This window comes from Parasteatoda tepidariorum, chromosome 11 (genome assembly GCF_982258835.1).
Source record: "Parasteatoda tepidariorum strain Cologne lab strain chromosome 11, Ptep-v5.0, whole genome shotgun sequence".
Taxonomy (NCBI): Eukaryota; Metazoa; Arthropoda; class Arachnida; order Araneae; family Theridiidae; genus Parasteatoda; species Parasteatoda tepidariorum.
In genome coordinates, this window is record NC_141765.1 from 17,011,299 (window position 1) to 17,034,521 (window position 23,223).

The following is a 23,223-nucleotide window of genomic DNA, read 5'->3' on the forward strand; positions in this document are numbered from 1 at the left end:
CAGATGGCAGCACTTGGATTTTATTGCTCTTTAATTTGTTTATTTACATTTAGGTGTCAGCACTCTATTTTTGAGCTGATTTGGAATATTTGACATTCATTTTCACTTTTTATTAACTGTAACTGTTTATCTTTTTAATTATTTATAATGTGCTTTGGGGGCATTTCATTGTAGTGTTTTTTTATATATTTGTGATTCTCTTACAAATTTAAGTGACTTTTAATGTAGTAAATATTATTATTCTTTATGCTTGTATTGTCATTAGGGGCCTCGGGGCACTGTTAGTTTTGGCTTTGCCATTAACAACAGAAAGGCTCGTGTGTGATTGCAGACAGTGTGTCCCCTGATGAAGTGCTGCTCTGTAAACACACAATTTTTTGTTAATATTTTTACAATATTTTTAAGATATTTTTAAAAATCATTTTTAAGTAATTTTATATTGTTACTAATGTTTTTTATTATTAATAAAAAATGTACTACTTTTACCTCATTGATACTTATTAGTGCTTCATACTTAATATACTTCATTTAAAAAAAATGCTTTATTGCTATTAATATTCAATACTGCTGATTTATACTTGAAATCAAAGTGTTGATGCAGATATAATGTTGTTAATAGCATTTTTTTCAACAGATCAATAATCTGCATATTCATATATTTTCAGTTGTTTGCATTCGAGAAAAATGTCTGAGCATGTAAAAATGTTAAGACTTTTGAGCTCTGATAACTTGAAAAAAAAATTTTTTCCTTCGTATTTCCTATAAATTTGATGTTAAAAAAACCTTGGTTTGGCCTTTTTTTATTCTTTCCTTGGTTATTTATTTTATAACCGTCCTTGAACAGCCGACTCAATTGTGAGTTTACAACTACCAATGTTCTACTCCGTAGCCTTGTTATTATCCATTCCAGAAGACAAAGGAGCTCCAGGATCAAGTATTGGCAGAGAAATTTTGCCTTCGTGGAGGACTTTTTGTTGGAATTAACCCACATTTGCATTACATGGAAAGTAAAACTGCAATAACCTCTCACGGTTTGTCAGATGACAAGGGGAACTCTAACCCATGATTCGTCTATCACTATATATTGCGTCAGCATTGTGGTTGGTGCAAGCCGGGTGCAGAATTTGTATCGGCCAGCCATTGCTGGGATCAAACTTGGTTCATCTCATTGGGATCAGAATGCTCTATTCCCTGAGCCACCACGACTTTTCCTTAATTATTTTAAACTTTTTTCTCCAAGTGCAATGCTTTTTTTTTTTTGTGAAACATAATTTTTTAAGAAAAAAATTTGTAGCTGGGCACTTTTATGAAGTATTCATGTATAAATTTTTTCTTTAAAATTCGTTGTTTAAGGATTTTAATGTAAAACAAAAATTTCTGTTTTATTTTTGAAATTATTTTTCGTGTTTCCACTTTTTTGAGTTTTTTTTCAAATTATGTGTTTTTTTCTTGCCACCCAATTCTGCAGATAATCCAGATCTTACTCTATTTAAAAAAATTAAGAAGTCATAAAATTTTAAAAAATAGTTGGGGAAATTTAAGAAAAGAAAATATTAAAAAAATATGTTAGGAAAACCTTGTATAAACTGTAAAATGAAGGGATGTAATGATTGCTAATGATAAAAGAACTATATTCTATTGATTTTTCAAGAGAAGACAGAAAAGTTAAAAGTTCTTGTTTAGTATTTTGTTATATTTCTTCAGTCAGTTGCAATACATGTTCAGAGACCACCAAGTTTCTGGAGGTGTTTGGTTGACTTAAGAAAAAAAAAAAAAAAAAAACAGGTAATAGAGATATGAACAGGAATGATGCGGTTTGCTTTAAATTGATTAATTTTATGTTTGTTATAAATAATTTATCTTGGGTAGCTTTATAGAAGAATTTAGAATTTCTTATCCTAACTATATTGCAATTCGTGGTGCGAGAAATGAAGATGAATGCACATCTGTGCTGCCTTGCATTCATGCTATCTAAAGCTGTATTTAAATTTGTTTTGAAAATGTGAAATCAGCTGCAATTCTTCAGCTCTGTATGACTAACAAATGGAAATTGAATAACTTTATCATTAAGGTGAAAAAACAAATTATCAATAAAGTGGTGAAAGGTGTTGAAAACAAAAAGAAAATTTCAAAACAGTTCAAACTTTCAAGCAACACATTGTCAACAATTCTAAAAAATTAAAGCAATATTATTGTGTGCATTATCAGAATATTATATATCTTCTTGTGAATTATCAGAAGAGGATGAGGAAAACACTGAATATGACAGACAAAAAATCATTATTTGCTGTAAGCACTGTAAAAAAATATGTAGAAAGCCCTATATAACAAATTTAAAGTTTTTCCCTCTTAGAAAGTGTATTTGATAAATTGACATACTTTTCTCTAGAGCAAACAATGGAATAATTTATTAATCTTCTATTTAATGGAATTTTTGAGGATTTTGCATAGTTTTAGTAAAAAAGAAATGAATTACTTTCTAAAAAGGTAAGTAAAGAACCCCCTTTTTTTTCTCTCTATTCTACTGTTGATATTGTGTGATTTTCCATAACTAGAATTTTCGAGATATTAAGATTTGAATATGTATATGTGCCCATGCACACATATGTATATTTGGATTGAGTTTTTTGGATAGGAATCACGGTATTTACTGTTCAGTAGTATATTAAACTGTCTAAAACCTGTAATTTTAAAATAAAAATTGTTAAAATACTTAACTCTAATTGCACTATGTACTTATATTACATATAAAAAATATACAACTATGTTTACTGATATTTTTTTAAACATTTGCTCAATACCAATTGAAATCTCACACTATCTAAAACCTGTAATTATAAAATAAAATTAATTAAAATATTTACTACTCTAATGCACAATGAAGTTATATTACATATAAAAAATATACAACTATGCTTACTTATTATTTTTTTAATCATTTGCTCAGTACCAATTGAAATTCCTCAATTTATTGTTTTTTATGATAATATCAATGAATTTTAAAATAAATAATTATATTGCAGATATATTCCATGAACTCCAGCAGCCATTTCTTTTTTAAAAATATATTAAAAAATTATTAATATTAAATTATACTGCAATATCTACTTTCAGACAGCTTTTAATAAATTTTTTTATTTCTTTTTTAAAGACGTGGATCCACATTTATAATTAAATTAATAAGTCGTTAATTTTGTATTATAGTTAATTCATAATCTTTCAAAATTATGTTATTGCTTACAATGAAACTTCTCCCAAATTTAACTATGAACAGAGAAGTTTTGGATTGTTGACACAATAATTTTTGACTAGACTATTAGAATCATGATTTTTACCACTGTGCCAAATACCTTGCCATTCCTCAGCAAGTCGGAAAAAAGATTTTTCCGGATAATAAATCGTTCATCCAGTGTGTTATTCAGTAAAAAAAAAAACGATGAATAGGTGATATTGATAATTATCCTCAATTTCATACAACAACCTCTTCTTATCAGTTGAAAGACATTAAAAAATTAAAGAATGTTTAGCATGGTAAAATATATTTGCAGTAGAACCTCGATTTAACAGCCTTCGTGGGACTGGTCACAAATGTTGTTAAAAGCGAGAAGTCGCAATATCGGGGGCATGAAAATTTAACTTGTGTAAAATAGCATAATTATGCATACTATCTTCTTATTTACTATGTAAACTTAAAATAAACAAATACATTTGAAAAATTCAATATAATCTAATATTTTAATAAAATTTTTAAAACTTGCATCATTTTAATTAAAAAAACCCAGATATTTCCCCTTGTTTAGAATTCATCAGTTTTAATGTATGCAATGAATTTTCCAACATCTCAATTGCATCTACCTCTTTTTCTTGACCTTCATATTCTTGAAAAAAGAAAAACTTTGAAATTCTGTAATATAACCACAGCATAATTACAGGATGGAGAAGATGTTGTAGATTCAGCTACATTTTCATCACTGCTTTTACTGGAAGATTCCCTAATATCCGCAATTGAAATGGCCTGTGTCTCGCAAATTAAAACATCGTTATCACATTGCCAATATTCTAATAACTCTTCAATATCTGGCTCTTCCTCGTTCTCCAAAATAGCATCAGCGTCGAGCCGTTTCAAGGGGCTGTACTATCGAAGGAGTCGAAAAACCACCTTTTCTGAAACTATGTTCAATACAGTCTTATGACACTTTTTCTAGGCAGTTGAGATCAAATAGAGTGCTTCTAAAATGTTTATTTTCCACAAACTTTATTTAAACATTAATTTCTTTCCATACTATACTGATTTTTTTCACCAGGCTGTTTTCTATAATATATCCAGTATTATGTAACACATTTATTACTGAGCAAACTATTAAATTTTAAAGTATTCTTACCTACTATTTTTGAACTAAAGTGGCAAGTAAAAAAAATATAAGATTTACTGGGATTCAGGATAATTTTACTACTACTTTTTAAATTCCTTGAATTGTGTACTGTAAGCTCTTCACTTTTTAAAATTTTAGTTATATTTTAAGGGTACCACTAAAATCCTAAAAGCAAAAACAATACTTTTTAATAAAAACTGCCAGAGAATTTATGAATTTAGTTTGTTTTTACTAAAAAGATTTCTGCAATACAATGGAACCTACCTAATGTGATCACCTTCAGACTAAAAACTACACTTGTTTTGAAATAAACATAGTATAATAGTATCAATCAATAACAGCACCTAAATAATCTTCTTCATTAAACTATTTTTTAATAGATAAACTTTTTTTTGACTGATGTGAATATATTCTATGTAAAATAAATGCAAATCAACAAAGATAACTTAATTAAAAATACAAATAATTACTCAAAAAATTATTAAAAAAAAGCATAACATTGCATAGTTAAAAACTTATTTAAAATAACCAATCAAAACTTAATAAAAATAACTTAAAAACAAGCATTCAAAAATCACTGTTTCTTAACTCACAAAAGATTGCTAAAAATGAATCAATGTGACACATTCAATTGCTTTAAGTACAAGACATTTAGTGAAAGGAATTAGTTCTGGAGTATTTTGTAAAACCTGTTTCACCAAAGAACTTCCGTGAGTCAAGTTCATATTTCAGTAGAAAGGTGTTTGAAATAATTTTTATGTCAATGGTAAAGAAAGACCATTGTTTCTTTTCCCCCACCCTGTAAATGTTACATGATCAAGAAAGAAGGAATGTTTCTCAAGTGTAACTTTTAAAACCTATTTAGATTTTCTGTTTGGTTGCCCCCTTTTATTTTTAACAATGTCATGTGTACCCTTATCTCTCTCATTTCCACAGCATTTCCTCTTTCCCTAGCAATCTAATAAAGAGGTTTGAGGAAATGCCTCTTTTTCTAGATAAGATGATGAGATGTTTGTTTGCTAAAAAGTGTCTGAGAAATGGACCCTTTCCGAAAAGGGGCATATGTTATTCATAATTCGTTGTTCAATATATGTTATTCATAAATTAAATTAATAATTAAAAGATTTTATTAAAATATGTTGATTAAAAATAGATAACATTCTATAAAAAGTATAATCTAATCAGTCATTTAAATATGACCAAATTTATATTCCTTTGCAAAATTGTATATCATCCAACTTTGTGATTTTGAGTAAAAACAAAGATGCTTTTAAAGTCAGAGGTAACATTCCATTATTGAATAATATTTTATGTATGAAAGAGAAAAAAGAATAAAAAAAGTTTACAAATGGAAAGAACTGCAAATGATATTGGTGAAATAAAGTGTTTTCATTAGAGTAAATAAGACATTACCATAAAATCAGTGACATTTCATAGAAAAGAAAAGCAATAATAAGATTAAGTGGGTAACTTTTTAAAAAATAGTTTGTTCTGCAAGTTCCACCAAAGAATTGTTCAAAGTTTGTGATAGGGAAAACAAGCAGTTACTGCAAATTTTTTAATTTTTTGTCATTTTCGTTAAATATCGGCCTTGGAAACATTCTGATTGTGCCGCTAATGAACTTGAAGATATGCATAAATCAGATTCAAAGAATTACATAACATACAAATTGAGTGCCCCCTTAAATTTTGACAAACAACATTTAAGTGAGGAGGCATTTAAACATTACCGATTATAAAATGCAGTCTCTATAATTAGTAAAATTACATGTTTGATATTATGTACGAGGCCTGTCTAAAAAGTATCCGACCTTTGGCCGGAAAAAATATTTCGAATACTTGACTGAGTTGGGACCCTAATACCCTTCAAAGTAGGCCCCTTGTGCTTGCACACACTCAGCCCACCGATCCTTCCACTACTGGAAACACCTCTGGAAGTCTTCTTTTGGAATGGTGTTCAGCTCCGTCGTCGCGTTCCGCATTATCTCTTCTCTACTCTCAAAACTGGATCCTTTCAGTGGCGTCTTCAATTTTGGATGCAACCAGAAGTCGCAAGGAGACAGGTCTGGAAAGTAGAGAGGTTGGCGAACGGTTGTAATTCCATGTTTGGCTAAGAAAGTGTGGATCAATTGGGATGAATGTGCAGAGACGTGCTTTTTGTTCCGGCGACAATAACTTGGGTACGAATTTTGCAGCCACTCGGTTCATGTTCAAATCTTCACGCAAAATTGCATGTGCAGAGTCTTTACTCACTCCAACCTCTTCTGCAATCTCCCGCAATGTCAAACGACGATCTGCCATCACCAAATTTCACAACCTCTCAACATTAACTGCACTCTGAGCAGTTTGAGGCCTGCCACAACGTTGCTCACTCTCCGCTGATGTGTTATCTTTGAATCGGTTGAACCACTCCTTAATTTGTGTTACACCCATCGCTTCTTCTCCAAACACCTGCTGAATCTTACGAATTGTTTGGCTTTGAGAATCACCAAGCTTTTGACAGAATTTCATGCAGTATCTTTGCTCAATTCGTTCAGTCATCTTGCGAGAAAACTAAATCCGACAAACACTACGAACAGCACCTTACTTGGCGACCACCAGCCAGCGAGTTGCACAAGCGAACACGGTGAAAAAATTCAGTCATGTGCATTAAGGTTCCTCCTTCCACTGTGCACTAAGGCGCCGCCTTAGAGTCACTACTTTGCGCAGGAAAAATTAAGGTCGGATACTTTTTAGACAGGCCTCGTATGTAAAAAATATTAATAATCATAATATTAAGAAATCTAAACAATATATATAAAACCAAATAATTTAATTAAATAAATTATAAATATAGTTACAAAAATATATATCTGGCATATATTTTACTTTAACTTCTAATAACTATATTTTATATATGTATATATATATATATTTTTTAATGATTATTTTTTGTTTTTATGAAAAATGTTTGCACAATTGTAACTCAAGCAATTGAGTGAACTATAAAGGAATAAAATTAAAATAAATAAAGTAATACGAAATTCAACTTGTTTCTTACAAATTTACCAGAAAATTTAATCAGAAAAACTAGAATCAATTTAAAAAAGTGTCTAAGCCCTAATGATAAGGATCTTCTATTTCCTGGATCGTGCATCACAAACTGGGAATGAAACAAGCCATCTTCTCTTTTCTAAAAATGAAAGCAAAACTATGCAGCTTAATGCTAAACCATTTTTTTCCATTCCCTTGAATAATTTTTAGAAAGCAAAGCCCTTTCTCGACTTTCTACTGTTTATTCACCCATCCTCTTTTCCCCCCGTCAGTCTGTCTTACGTCATTTACTGAGGGTCATCTTTGCTTCTTTTAAAAAGAGAGCAAACTACATACCTTCCTGCTCATTTAATTTTTTCTCATCCCCTTTCAGTAATTCTAAGAAAGCAAATCTCTTTCTTCTATTCATTCTCTTTCTCTCTCCACCCCCATCTCTCCTTTATCGTATCAACTTAATTATATCTGGAGACAACGTTCCAATTTCAGTGTGACATAGTTGTGATAAACAAATTCACTTACTAGAGCAGGTAGTGGAAAGAGGTGCTTATTCAGTGTTGACAGCTTGGCCAAATTTGTTTGAAATTGTAAGGAGCGTTTGATCGAGTTGGGGCACTTGTTCGGTATAACTGCTTCTTTATTATACTAATATTAAAAGTAGTTGCCAGGAATCTCTGCAAACTACTGTTTTTTTATTGCATTACTCTACTTTTTTTTTTAAAAAGTAGCATGTTACATTGCAAAATACAAAAACAAGTAGCGACTACAATAACTTTGCTACTTGTGACATGTTTATTTTGACCACTTTTATTACATAATCATACCGGTTCTATAACTGATAGTAATAAGCTATTCATATAAAATTTGCAAGCTTTTATAAAGCTTCACTTACAGCAAAATGATTCCAACACTTCTTTTCAACAATTTTGTTTCCTTAAAAAATCCAGCTTCATTAACACAATCATCTTCAACTTCTTTTTAAGTTTTAATCATATAATAAAATTCTCGCTTCAAAATTCAACAAAACTGTTGTATGTTGGGATATCACTGACCAAAATCATGAATAATTCAGCCTTTACTGATTCACCTTCAAAAAGCAATTGATTTATAGGATTTTAAGTAATCCAAAAGCAATCTTCTTACAAACAGTATAATGAATTAACATATACCAATTTATTCCTAGAATTTCTGAGAACATATGATAAAGGAACCCTTTTTAAAAGAAAAAGATAAATATGCCTCTTACATGCCTATACCGCAGAACTATTAGATGGAAGAGGAAGGTCAAGGAGAGGTAGAAATGAGGAAAAATGTCACTTGGACGGGAGCCAATATCATTAAAAACTGGTCAATTTATACATAAAGCATGTGGTCACTAAAACATATAAATTCTAATGTACTTTTTATGGGATGTAAATAAAATTTTGGGAAATAGTTACTTTAAAGTGATCAATATACCAAGATTGACACTTTGACAGGTTCTACTGTATTTACTTTCAAAACTTTATTCTGTGTAATAATGTTTTATATAACTAATTCTTACTTAAAAAATGGATTTTACTAGTATGTTAGTTATTTTTTATTAAATGAAAATGAGTATCTCTCTATATATATATCTATAGTGTCAATATTAGCTCTCACTTTTTAAGTTTAACTTTGGATTCTTGAATTCCCTAAAATAACCTTCTTCTAATGATGTAAATGGTTTAGTATCTTATCAGCAAATTCATTTTTGTTTAATGAAAAACTTTCCTTATTTTATTCAATAAACTGTTCCTAAATTTGTTTTGATTTGAATTAAATCAAGTTGTTTGCTATTATAGATTTGATCTGTTTTCACCATTTATATTATTAAACTTACAGAGCACTTTCTTTTAAAAATGACAATATTTTTTAGGCATTTCCACTAAGAAAATTACATGAACTGGTATCCATTATCAAAAGAGAAACTTTTATGTCCTCCATAGATATTAAACAATATCAAATGTCAAATTTCTTAAATGTCACTTAAAGTGATAATGGTACTATGTATGAACAGCCACAAAAATACAAACAACTGTCACATAGCCACGAAAATATTTTGTTCAATTTTGACTTTAAAAGACTGAGAACTTCCATTTTTTTTTCTTTTACTAAATATGGTTTTATATGCATTTGAAGTTTTACAGCTGAATAAGAAATACTTCTTATATTTCTGGAAAACAAAGAATCAAAACAAAAACATCTCTTATCAAAAAAGGATCCTGGTTATGTCACAGCTCTAATTTATGACATTGAAAAACAGAATAAACATTTCATTTTATCCCAAGATCATAATTAAGAGAATTATTTGAAAACTTATTCAAAACTAACACTCAATAAGTAACTAATTTAATTCAAACCAACCTTTTTTTGTCTAAAGTAAAAGTACATTTTGTTTGAAAAATATATTTTTTTGTTTTAAATTCTTCGTATTATTTTCAGTAATTGAATAAATCAAATTTCCCCAAAACAAATAATTGTGAGGTTCTAGTGTAAAAGCTAATAACTAAAACATACAAGAATAGAATAAATGTTGTAATAATGTTGTCTGATATAATGATCTATAAAAATTACTAATATTTACGATTTAAAACATAAGTGCATATCTTAATATGACGAAAATCATTTTTATCAAGTTATTTAAAAAAGTTCTGATAAAATTGCAGATTTATTAGGAAAAAAACATTGATTTTTTTTAAAAAATCTAATTGATTAACTAAATAAAATATTATTAAAAAAATTGCAGGATTCATTTGAACTATATTTTTAGGGCTTAAAAATTTTATAAATTGTGATTCTATAAATTTGCCGGCACAACTAAGATGGAGCAATACCAGAAAAATATTTGTTTTAAAACTCTTTTTAGTTTCACTTAGATCAACTTAACTTTTTTAAATTTCTTTCTCAAAATTCAAAACTTGAATTATGAAGGTTTATAACTTCAGTTTCACAAAAACAAACATTTTGCTAGGATATGTTGGAAAATCAAAATTTTTCAATAATATTTAATAAGAGTTGCATTGTTTAATTAGAGTGCATTCAAGAGCAAGTAATTGTTCAATAAGAGTTGCATTTTTAAGTAAATATTTTTACATTAAACTATGAGTGAAATTATTCAAAACAAGTTGTGGCCATTATAAAGTGTTTTATATAAATTAAATTAAACTCAGTGGCATGACGGCCCAAAGAGGGCCAAGGTCTACTCTGCCTATCCCAGTTTTCTTAACTATGAGCTCTGGGTTGTATTGGTTGAGTGGTCAGCCTAATGTGGAACCCCCAATGTCAAGTTCACAAGCATACTTGGTACTCATTTTATTAACTCACTGTAGGATGAAAAGCTTAGTCAACCTTTGCCTGGTCCTAGGATAGAACCCCAGATGGGTTGGACTGAAGTGCCTAGTGCTGTCACTCAACCTAATCCTCTCGGGGTGCTTGAGGCCAGAGTGGCCTTTTACCCCTTTATCATAAGATGCGGATCCTTGAGGTCCTTGTTTCCTAAAACTGAAAGTAAAGAATTAGTAATCACTCAACCACTGTTGATCAAAGTTTTTCATACTTGTGTCAAAAATAACTTTTCACAAAAAGAATAGTTCATATACTTTTTTTCTCTGCAATTGTGTCATTTTCTAGCATCCAAATTTAGTACTTGTCATCACAAGTGTGTCAATACGCTTTTGCATATTAGAAGGGGTGTTAGAAAAATCAAAGTGTCTTATGATAAAGGACCTGATAATGTGAATTCTATTTTATGTTATTAAACTATTATTAGAGATATATAATAAGGAGGAGGCTCTTATTGGCGTTTCTTTTTCAGTTATTCTACCTTACGACTTTCTCTAGAACACTCACTGAGTCACTCACACCACTGAGAAGTTCAATCTTCTGAGTTTACTTCTGTACATTATTTAAGTTCGCTATTTCTAATTCAAATTTTTACTTTGGTATAAAAGCACTCTTATTTTATTACATTTTATTTTGTTTTAACTAAAATTCTAATTGTTTCATAATTCTCTTTATAATTTATATTCATTAATTTTATTCACATTTTATTGTTAAATAAATCATGACATCTGAATATTTCATGGGGAATAAAAACACTTAAAATTATTACATCCTTTGGAGGTAGGAAAATGTTTAACAAATTATTAATTAATCAAATTATTATGTAGGGGTAAAAATGAGCATGGGGAAATTAAAGTCATAGCCTATTTAAAAAACTCATCCAGGGTAAGAATTAAAAAACAAATTATGTTTTAACAAGCTTCATATGTATATTTTGACTTTTATGCACCTTATGTATATTTTGACCTTGGATGAAAATTTTGAGTCACTATTCATATAATCCTAAAAATCTATGCAAATCTTTGAAAAACAGTTTAGATGTTGATTCAAAGTGATTTCAACCCTTTAAGAAAATTTTGCAGTAAGTGCAAAGTTGTTTATACTAAGCTTATGTTTAATTTATTATTATGTTTGATTATATGTTCTGTCTGCATGAAAATATATTACAAAAGTATATAGTCATAATTTCCCTTTTTTTAACACAACGGTATAATTATGATCATATTCAATGTTAACTTAATACATGACTCTTCATTTTCTGTTGCATAAAAATGGCTAGAACATGCAAAAAAGAAATTTCTTCTTAACTCTCTGAAGAACCTGCCGGAACCTGTTGCAATGGTAACAGAGTCTGCCAAAAGCTGAAAGAAAATAGGGCATATTAATAACAGTAATCCTGCTGCAAATTAGAAAAAAAAAGTTAGTTTAGAAAAGATAAGAAGCAAGCCAATGTGATCAGAAACTTGAAAGAGTAAAAGAAACTCGTAAAAAAACTCGTCAGGAACTTGTAGAAACACACACTTGCAACAGGCATTTTTGCATCTTATTTGATCTTACATTAAAGGAAATTCTATTTCTAATGTTTTTAAAGCTGGTAAACTAAAAGACTGGTCTATATACTTTATAAAAAGATATCTTCGCTTATCCTTGAAGAAAGGGAAGCATCTTCAGTCATTGTGCCACTCTTACAAAATTCCAGAAATTGCTAAGATTTTTGTAAAAAAAATTATAAAAAGAAGCAGTTATAATAAAAAAAAATTTACATCATCAGATAAAACTACTTTTTCATCAATGCAGAATGAGTAAGGATTCTATTATGATACCTCTCAGGTATATGGATTAAGTTGGAAGAGCAAAGTACTGGTTAGGGTTTTTGGAGGGACTGATAATGAGTCAACACTATTTCTGGGATGTGCATTAGCTCATGTTTATAATTCTCCTACATGTGGTCAGAATTATCCACCCCTTTAAGAGCTTTACCTTCTTCTATGTATGTAACTTAGAAGATTATTTTTTCAACATTTTTAAAGAATTATAAAATCCCCGTAAATTATAAAAATATTAACTTCAACTGACCCTATACTTGTAATATTCAGATTATGTTATGTTTCTTACATCAAATTGATTTATTTAGTAAATTAATTCAAGGCAATAAATCTATTGTAACCTATACTCATAATAATATATTACTCATTTGATAGAAGTATGGTAATATTTTTGAAAATTAAAGTAAGTTTATTTATAAATAAATTTTTTTATCAAATTGACTTAAATCTCAATGAGAGTCAGGACATCATGGACCTCATCTTGGACTATATTTTTGATATATAGGTATATATGTATAATATTCTTTGTATGAAATAAATTTCTCTTTTACTTAAACTAGGTTGATGAGAACACTAGAAGTCTTCTTTTTAAACTGCGTCAAACATGGTCCGGAATATTAGCAGAGAAATTGCTTTATAATTTAGATCTAATAATTAGAAAATTGGATCCAGCCTGGCCTGTTCTTGCAATGCATAGTCATTTTAATCTTCAAGGTGTTAATATTGGTACTCAAAAGGTATGAATTTCTAAGGATTAGGTATTGATTTAGGTATAAAGTTATTATTTTATCATTAATAAAAGTTTATTAAAACAAACAGTATACATTTTTTAAATGTCAAGCATTGCAAGATTAAAATTAGTTTTCAAACCTTGCAAAAATGGACAACACATGAAAGTTACGGATAAGCAATATTTTCTCATTATAAATAGTTTGAGTTAACATGTGAAGTATGCAACAGTACTATTTGCTGACTGCTTGTTTTCTTTTATACTGAAAAATAAATATCAATTAAAAAATAAATATCTATTAAAAAATAAATATCTATTAAAGATTTGCTTCTTATATGTATTTATATTGAATTATATTTCAGTAGCAGACCTTATGAAAACTTTATTAATCTTTGAAACCAGTTAAAGTAAAATTTCAAAATTTGATTTTAAATGAAGGTGTCTGTTTACATTCAGAAAGCTCTGTACTATAGTATTATTTTATTTCATATTTACAAAATAATGTTGCTTTGTCATGAATCAAATAAAGATTTATTCCTCAATACTAATAGAAAAATATTTTATCCTAGTCTTAATTGTTAACAGTTATGCTTGTTTCTCATTATAACTGTTAACAATAATGTCTGTTAACATCTATGTTAATAACATCTGTAATAATTAATTTTGTTATTGCTTGTACTATTAATTTTGGTAAATTGAACTGAAAAAATGCTTAGCTTTGAAAATAGCAAAAGTAATTTGTTTCACAAACTATACTAGTGACATTCTGTGGCTGCTAAAAAAATTAAGTAAATTGGCTTCAGAAAAATTTATTCCCTCTAAATTCAGTTTGTTTTTCATAATAAATTGTTTTTTTCTCAAGGAGGAAAAATTTTTTTTCTTGTGAACAAATAACTACTCAAAACTTGTATTTTAAATAAGAAAATATTAAACTGATATTAAATAGTTTGGTAAGTATATGCTATGTGCAGATGGAGTCGGTAGTTTTTTGTAGTAAGAAAAACATAATTGCCTCTGAAAGTTAACAATATGAATGGAGCTATTTAAAAAAAGGTGAAGAAATATAGTGGAATTTACTGTAGTATATAAATTGTGATTGAAATTTATATATGAACAAATCAGACCTACTTCAGAAGTGAGTCACTTCATCCCCTAAATCTATACTATGTTCAAAAAATTGGATATTTTAATATAATGAGATCTCCATTTAGGCTGCTTCTCTGATTTTATGATATTGGCAAAGTTTTTGAATCACCCTCAAAAAGTTTTGACATGAATGTTTAAAAAAATCTATTATTTGTTAGTACAGTACAGAACCCGTTATCCGGAAATCAGTAAACCGGAAAACCAAAAAACCGGAACGAAATTTGATAAATTTTCCCGCCATTTTTTTTTTAAATGTTTTTTTTTCCTCATAAGATTTCAGGATTTTTCTTTCTTTTTTGGAAGATGTTTACCTTACCATCATTTTGGAAATAATCATTAGTGTATTACTTCGTTTTTTCAAGATTATTTCCAAAAAAAATTTTTTTTAGTTGGGTTTAACAATTAAAAAAACGGCTTTTTGTAGCGATTCAGAAAACCGGAAAAATCAGTTATCCGGAATAGCGATGGTCCCGATCGTTCCGGATAATCGGTTCCCTACTGTAGTACAATTTCAAACTGTTGATGAGTGTTGATTCAAACTGTTGATGTTTTAATAATCAGAGTTCAGTCAATGTTGCCCAGTCAAGATTGAATATTTCATTACTTCATATCAAAATATATATTTGAACTTCTTGGAATAAATTTAAAGAAAACTCATTAATTTGATAATAATTTTTTTCTTAATCTGAAATGTGTGTTATCTTAATGTGCCATTTTATTATTACAAACATTTTGAAAGCTCAGTAGATGAAGGGATTAAGTGACATATTTGAAAAATATTTAGTTTTATTGGGAAAAGTTCTTATTATAGTCTTAGTTAACTATACAACCTTGATTTATTCTGCTAAATTTTAATTCTTAAGATCTCATTGGATGATAGATCCAAAAGAGTGTGTCTGAGTGTTGATTCTTGTGTGTGTTCTAAATGCATTTAGTAATATACAGTCATGGAATAATAGAAAAACAACTAAAAACTAAGAATGCAAATGCTTGAAGCAAACAGTTTAATTAAGTGTAAGGAATTTATAAATCTTTCTAACTCAAAATTTAGAAACAAGAAATAAAGTCATGAAAGTCTTCAAAAGTCTTCGTTGCCTGTTGTTACTTTTAATCTCATTTACTCAAATATACTAAAATGTCAATTGAATCATCTTGTATGTTTAAAATTGAGTTATTTTTGTTATCTAAAAACATTTTTGGAGGTTAAGGAGATTGTGTAATTGTTAAGGAATTGGAAGTAACAATTAGTAACCAATGCATTTCAATATAAATAGTTCTTGCATATGTTAAAAAAAATTCATTGTGAGAAATTCATCTCCAAGGTATTTCAATTAATTTTTTTAAAAACGAATTGGAATACAGGAAAACGTTTTTTAATCAATATGTTTCAAATCATCTCCGTATTTAATAAATATGTTTTCTGAGTAGGGAAAAATATTATTTTATCAATTTTTGATTTTTGGCTATGAAACAATATACAATGGTATCAGTTAGTAACAACTATGGGAGAGCATACACTCAGTTTGGAAAGTGGAAAATAAGACTGTGATTAAAGCAAATTTGTTTTTTCGTTCTGTAAAGTGTTATGGCAATATCCCTCAGAAATTTCTTAAATTATTAATATAATTTAACTGTAACTGTAATCTGCTTATTTTGACACAAAACGTGCTTAAGAAAAGCATAAATTTTTTATTGCATACTTATTTAACGTGCAAAAATAACCTTCAAAACCAAATTTCATAAAATTCTGATCATTAGAGGATCAACAAAGACAAGGGAACTTTTAGCATGGAAAATAAAATGTTGCTATTTTTTGGTATTAGTAGAAACAGATATGCATAAAGCATAATGTGAAAATCATACACCCTTTCAGTAACTCATTGCATTACCTTACAGTTTCCTAGAGTGAAGTAAATGTACCTCTTAATTAAAAAAAAAAAGAGTATTAGCAAAATTTACAAAATTATTCTTTGCATAAGCTTTTTCAATCTGTGCGGATAAGTATATCATGTCCCAGATTAATGAAATAAATAAAAAGTGGTAGCAAGACTTTTTAAGTTAATCATTATAGAAACTTATTGGCACATTGAAATAAATTTTACCCTAAATTAAAAAAATAAATTGAAAGTGGTAGTAAGATTTTCTTTTTTCAAATAAAAACGAAAAAAATATTTTTCTTTTCTCTTCTTCTGGCTATATGGTTTCAAAAAATGAAGTTATCTTACCATATCAAGTATATTATTCCTGGAATTAATATGTTTACTTAGCTAAAAACATTTTTTTGACTTGATATATGCTTTTAAAGATTAAAATTAAACTTAACACAGTTTCTCTTAAATTCAATTAAGATTAGATATATTCAAATAAATAAATAAATAAACAGGGTTTGTACGGTCCTTAAAAACTTAAAAAGTGGATAGTATTGTAATAAATAAATTTAAAATTAAATAATCAAATCTATAGATTTAGCAACTAAATTAATCTAATATGGTGATCACCACCAATGTGTGGTGATCACCATATTAGATTAATTTAAAGCCTACATAAAGGATCTATAATCATTAAGTTATAAATTTTCAATAATTTTGTGGTGGCTAACATAATATGCATAAGAATACGCTTTTATTTCTTTTATAACAGCATTTTCTATTTTGTTGCAAGGTGTAAATTCTCGTTTTAATGACATTTTATTACATACAGAAAGTGCCATTTCCAGATTTTTCAATCTCAGTTTTAAAATTTGGACGTTAAGGTCTGAAAGACTGTATAGTACAAAATTTTAATAAAAAAGTAATGTAGATGGCTATTTCTCCTTTTCTTACGAATTTTTTCCCCCCAAATAGTTTATTAATGTGTGTTTTGTTTTTAAGGATACTTTTCCTACATTTATCATCAGTTCATTCATTTTAGTATTATTATTTTAAATTTCTATCTACTAAATTAATATCTTCCCTTAAAACCCTCTTGAAATATGTGAATTCTATATTTAGAGCATTATTAATACAAAACATGATCAGTGACACATTAATGTTTTTTCAAATGACTATAAGTTTCTTAAATTGCTTTAATTTAAAATTGGTACGTATGGAATTCATAATTGTATTTTTATCAAAAAATAATAAATTCTAGATGCATCCAAATAAATTTGGGCAATTTTTAAAATTTTTTTTTATTATGGTGCGCAAATTTTTATACAATTTGGTTTAAAAATGTTATATAAAAAAATTAAAATAGAATATTTCTCAATATATTTATTTACTTTAAGTGTGAATAAAAATTAAAACAATTGTACTCATTCTACAGAAAGTGAAAAACTAAATTTTAAAATAATGCTAATACGATTTTTTTGCTATATTTGTCTCTTTAATAATCAATTTTAAAAAGAAAAAAATGAGCTGATTTATTTGTAGCCTATATCAATAATGATTAAGACTCCTAAAATTAACAAATTTCCTAAGGCTGAAGGTGAAACAACATTATGAGCACCCCTTTTTAACCATGTACTTTCTAACCTAAGAGTTTTTTTTTTTTTAAATCTTTTCCTTTTAAATTTAGGCAATAGCAGTCATTTTACTTTTTTTTATTTTTATTTTTAAAAAAAACAAGAATTTCTAGCTTAAGAAAATGGAATTCTCTAAAAGTTAAAAGTCTGTAGCATCTAAAATCTGTTATTGAATAGTAATGAAGATGGTTTAAAGTACATTTTAAAACTAAAACATAATTTAAAGAAAAGAAAATGTCAAATTAAGTATCGATGACTACCCACCAGAAATTCTTTAAAATGTGGGCGTTTCTTTATTTCTCAAAAAAAAAAAATTGATTAAGAACGGATTAATTCATTCACTTGCAGGATAATATAAATGACATAGAATTTGAAGTAATGCAATTTGATCATATCCCAATAAAATGTGGGCGTTTCTTTATAAAATGTGGGCGTTTCTTTATTTCTCAAAAAAAAAAATGATTAAGAACGGATTAATTTATTCACTTACAGGATAATATAAATTACATAGAATTTGAAGTAATGCAATTTGATCATATAATCTCAAAATGGAGCACCATTTTATAACCATTCAATTATTAATTTTTCAAGTTATTTTTTAAGCAGCTTTTTAATATTCCAATGGCATATGGTTTAGGTTTAAAAGAAAAATCTCAAAATACTGAATATACAAAAATTTTTATTCCTTAAAATTCAAACTTTTTTCAGCATTTTAATATAAATTACTTATTTGATCTAAATATCTTCATACCTGCCAACTTTTAATCCTTTCGACGAGGATTTTTCCCAGTGGTAGTAAAATGGAATTTAAATTACAATTTTATGCAAAAACATACGCTGTTATTTTGGGAAGTTTTTGCGGAATGTAAAAATAGTATTATATCAATATATATGCTTAATTTTTAAAAAAATAGTGGTGGTCAAAAAGAATATAAATCAAGTTTATAAATGCAAAGAATATATAGAAAGCATACATTTTACTACCACTTTAAATATCGAAATAAAATTTTACGCCAAATGCGTAAAAGTTGGCAGGTATGTATCTTATTATATTACATAGTTCTCTTTGGGCCGAAGCATAATTCTTTATGAAATAATTATTTTAATGTAACAAATCCTTTAAAAGATATAAAGAGCAATGAGACCCATGAAAATAGCATAAGAGTAACAAATCTTTGATATTTATAGGGGTCGAACTATTAATGGCAACTTTTCAAATATTTGTCTACCCTTTATTTTGGGGGTTATATATACTTTAAAAGATTTCTTTAAGATGTTACTTAAGCACTTTCTGGAATAAAAGTTGAACCTTTCAAAAAATATAAGAATGATTTATGGTTTTTTGCTGACTATATTTTATACTCTTATTAAATATTTTATATCTGTTTGCTCATATGTGTAAATTTCATATGTGAAATCATATTTTTAATTAAACATTATTTTGACTCTTTAGTTTCCATATTTCCATTATTTAGGAAACAGTTCCTATATCCAGCAAAGTTATAGAACTAGAAAAAGAGAGAAAATTGTGTTCTAAAAAAGATATGTTGAACCAGTTAGTTGAGAAACGTAAAAAACTACAATTTAATATGAATTCAGAAACATCTACTAAGTCAAAATTTGAAAAAATTCCTTCTAGAGCAATTAAAGATGGTTTTAAGGTATGTTTTTTAGCTCATTATGTGGAAAAAAATATATATACATTAATTTTTTTGTTTTAAAGAAATAAGCTATATGTTGTTTCTATTTATGAAAATTCTTTTTTTATTATTTATTCATTTTGAAACTAATATTTTCACAATTATTCAGTAAGATCTGGTGTAGTAAAATTATTAGGTTTTTGTGTACATATTTTTGGAGCAGTTTCAAAAATAAATATTTTTTTTAACTCTTATTTATGTATTAATTCATATTAAGTATAAATTCACTTTCATTTATTTATGTATAAATTCAACTTCATTTGTTTATATATAAATTCACATTCATTTATTTATGTATAAATTCACATTCACTTTTATAAAGTTTATTAAATGCTTAAAGAATGAAAAAAATCTATTTTTATTTTAAACATTGTTGTTTCTTTTAAAAAAAGATACACAAAAATTAATTCTTTAATCTATTATATAAACTGAACACATATTGTACAGTATTTCCTTTTTATATTTTTAAGGTTATGAGCAAAGATATAGAAATAAGTGTAGAAGATGAACCTTTTCAGAAACATGTGATGGAGACTGGAGGTTTTACTCCTGACTTTTCATTTCAGCAAACTATGCACAGTTACGAAAAAGAATTCAAAACACAAGAGATAAACACCACAAGTTTTCTAAAACATATAAGTAAGACTAAAAATAGGAAAGAAGGTGTGAATCTTAAATCTAATAGAGCTTTTTTTAAAAAACATTTTCGGAGGAAACATGCCAAACTTGGTTTTAGTGAATGGGAACAAACTAGAAAAAAGTTGATGAAATCTGATGAAAAAATTAATAATGATACTTCTCATAATGTTTGTTCAAACAAACAAGAAATAGAAACTGTTAATCAGTGTTTTGATTCTAAACATGAATCTGATTCCAAGTTAAAAGATCTGAACCTGAATCAAAATTCATTAATTGATAATGAAGGTATTTGTGAATCAATTCCTAAAGATAATGCTTCAATAACTGATATAACTACTCATAATAAAACTGATTTAAATACATCAGATTCTAGTACATTTAATGAACCTATTTCCAGAAAAATAGATGTTACTTTCAATACTATTCAGCCTGAAAAATTAAACACTGTATTAGCTTCAGAAATTTGCCACTTAAAAGAAAGTCCCATGCTAGCAGATAAACAGATTTCATTTGTAGAAACTAATGAAAATAAAGTAAATGAACATAACAAAAAAATTGTGGAAAAAAGCGAGCCTATAGATCAAGCTTCTGAATCATTTAATGCTCTTGAAAATGTAAATGAGGATATGTCTAAAACATCAGTTAAACGCGATTTCAAAAGTGTTGAAGACACATCAACAAAAGAAGAAATTCCAGAAAAAATTCCAAGACTTGAAAGCTGTGAAAATGATCAATTCAGGTACTTATACAATGTAAAATATTTTATGACCTTTATTTGAATTGTATTAAATTTATATGTATTTATGAAACTCTTATCCATTTTAAACTTATTTTCATCATCAACAAATAAGACTTCAGATTTGCTCTTGATTTTTTCATACTGTTTATACAGTAGTCTTTTTTTAAAATTTTTTTTTATTTTTAAAATTCGAATATGAATAGTTTGAAATACTTGGTAATCGAAACAAATGCTAATTCCTTTAAAATTTTCTATTGATACTAATGTTAAAATATTATCTATGATTTGAATGCTTGCATAATTGTTTTATTGATTTAAAATTTGATGCAATGAAAATCCAATATGTTCCCTTTCTGAAGCCTTAAAAATGATTAATAATTAATTTAAGATGGTTTGCAGAATCTCAGATAAAAGTTAAAAATTACTTTAATGCTATTGATGATATTAAAGATTTTGTGCAACTGAAACAAACAGTTATCACAAAACATTTTAAGTGAATCCATATAGAAGTTATTCACATAGGATTGTGCAAATTGTGTGTTCAGGAATTGAATTTAGGCATGTAAATTGTGTGTTTAGGAATTGTCAATTTATAATGAAATTTTATATAAATTTAGGAGTTACAGGTTATTATTAAAATTTAAAAAGATGTTAAATTTATTTTTTGTTAAATATTGATTTAAATTAATTCTGCAATATAATTTTTTTAGATATTAGTGTTATTTTTAAATTTTTGGATAATTCAAACTTTTTCCCTTACCCCTTGATTTTGAATTCAAAAGTGTTTATAATATTCTTATCTTAGTATTTTCACCCTTTAAGGTTTTTTTTTTTAGATTCTCATATAAATTTAATTAAAAAGTCAATATTTATTGTTAGAGATAAACATAGTTCATATAATTCGATTGCTCAATAGGTCCGGATTGACTCAAGACTGGCAGGTTATGCCTAACCACAGAATTACATCATTGCATTAGTCAGAGAGATAGATCTATATTCACTATTTTAAGATGTGCTTAGGATTGAGTTTTCTGTTAGATATATAGTAAATATTTTAATTTGATGGTCGCAAACTGAATATTACAAAAGTCTGGGTCTTAAAACTGAGGCAGTGCTTATGGGATGAGGGTATGACATCATGGATTCAAAACTATATTGATTAAAATTTATAACATCACTTTTTAGCTAAGTTGTTCTTATCAAAACAGAAAACTCATCTTGCTAAGTTTGTTTTGTTTTTTATTAAACTTGTAAATTGATAATTGTAAATATAAATAAGAGAACAATGTTTTATAATAAATGAATTAACAGAGATAAAGTAAATTTATTATACAAAAAAAAAACAAACAAATTTTATTTGAAAAATGAATGATGTAGTACTTGTAAAATCCTTCTTTTGATTCTGTTTAGGATAGAAAAGCGTAAAATGTTTTCTACTTGCTTAATAGTTTGCAAAAATATAATTTTTAAATTATACAGTGTATTAAGTGGCAATGAAGAATTATTTTCCTTATAACCAGGATTAAAATAAAACATAATATTTGCTTTCAATTTCACTATATTTTTTAAGTGTCAAATTACTTTTAGTTGTACAGTGCAATTTAAATGCATCTTTTTTATGTTGTCATAATTCTCTGCACTTTAAAAGTTAAAAATTTTGTATGGGTTAGGTTAGTGATAATTAATCTATTTAAATCTGTTAAAAGTGAATTACTTTGTTTCTTAATTACCCTTTCTGAATACATTAATTATGTACTTATTCTCTTTTCAAGCTATGTTCAAATAGACTGAATTTTAAATTGGTATCTAAATAAGCTGATTTATAATGCATAAAAAACATAAGTCACACTTGTTTTTTAAAGCAATGTTTTTTATTTGAGTACATCTGAGAAAAGCATTTGATATTTATACATTTTATTTACTTTTTGTTCTAGAGTATATATCATTATTTATATAAATTTTCCAGCTCTGAGAATGATCAAGTATTATTTGGGAACCAGGATCAAGATCTTAGAAGACTAACTGATCAAGATTTTAAAGGATGGGATCAGTACAAAGAAGTTTATCCCGATGAGTTTGGAAATCCTAAAGTGTCATGTAAAAACCTAGAAGGTAAATTTGTTAATCAATTATTTTATTTTAATGAAATATTATGCATGATAGCATAAATCGACA

General features: G+C 27.3%; 1 protein-coding gene across 4 annotated transcripts in view; it reads left to right on the top strand.

Moving 5' to 3' along the window:
* Window positions 1–23,223, top strand: part of LOC107451011 (uncharacterized) — a 105,524-nt gene that overhangs the window by 25,564 nt on the left and 56,737 nt on the right. For 2 of the 4 annotated variants that reach the window (XM_043041100.3, XM_016066963.5), the window contains exons 3-6: window positions 13,153–13,329; window positions 19,446–19,631; window positions 20,141–21,048; window positions 23,015–23,160. In XM_043041100.3, the coding sequence (XP_042897034.2) occupies window positions 13,153–13,329; window positions 19,446–19,631; window positions 20,141–21,048; window positions 23,015–23,160 (1,417 nt within the window). The remainder of the gene's footprint in view (window positions 1–13,152; window positions 13,330–19,445; window positions 19,632–20,140; window positions 21,049–23,014; window positions 23,161–23,223) is intronic. The other 2 variants (XM_043041101.3, XM_071187556.2) reach the window with 1 other exon arrangement.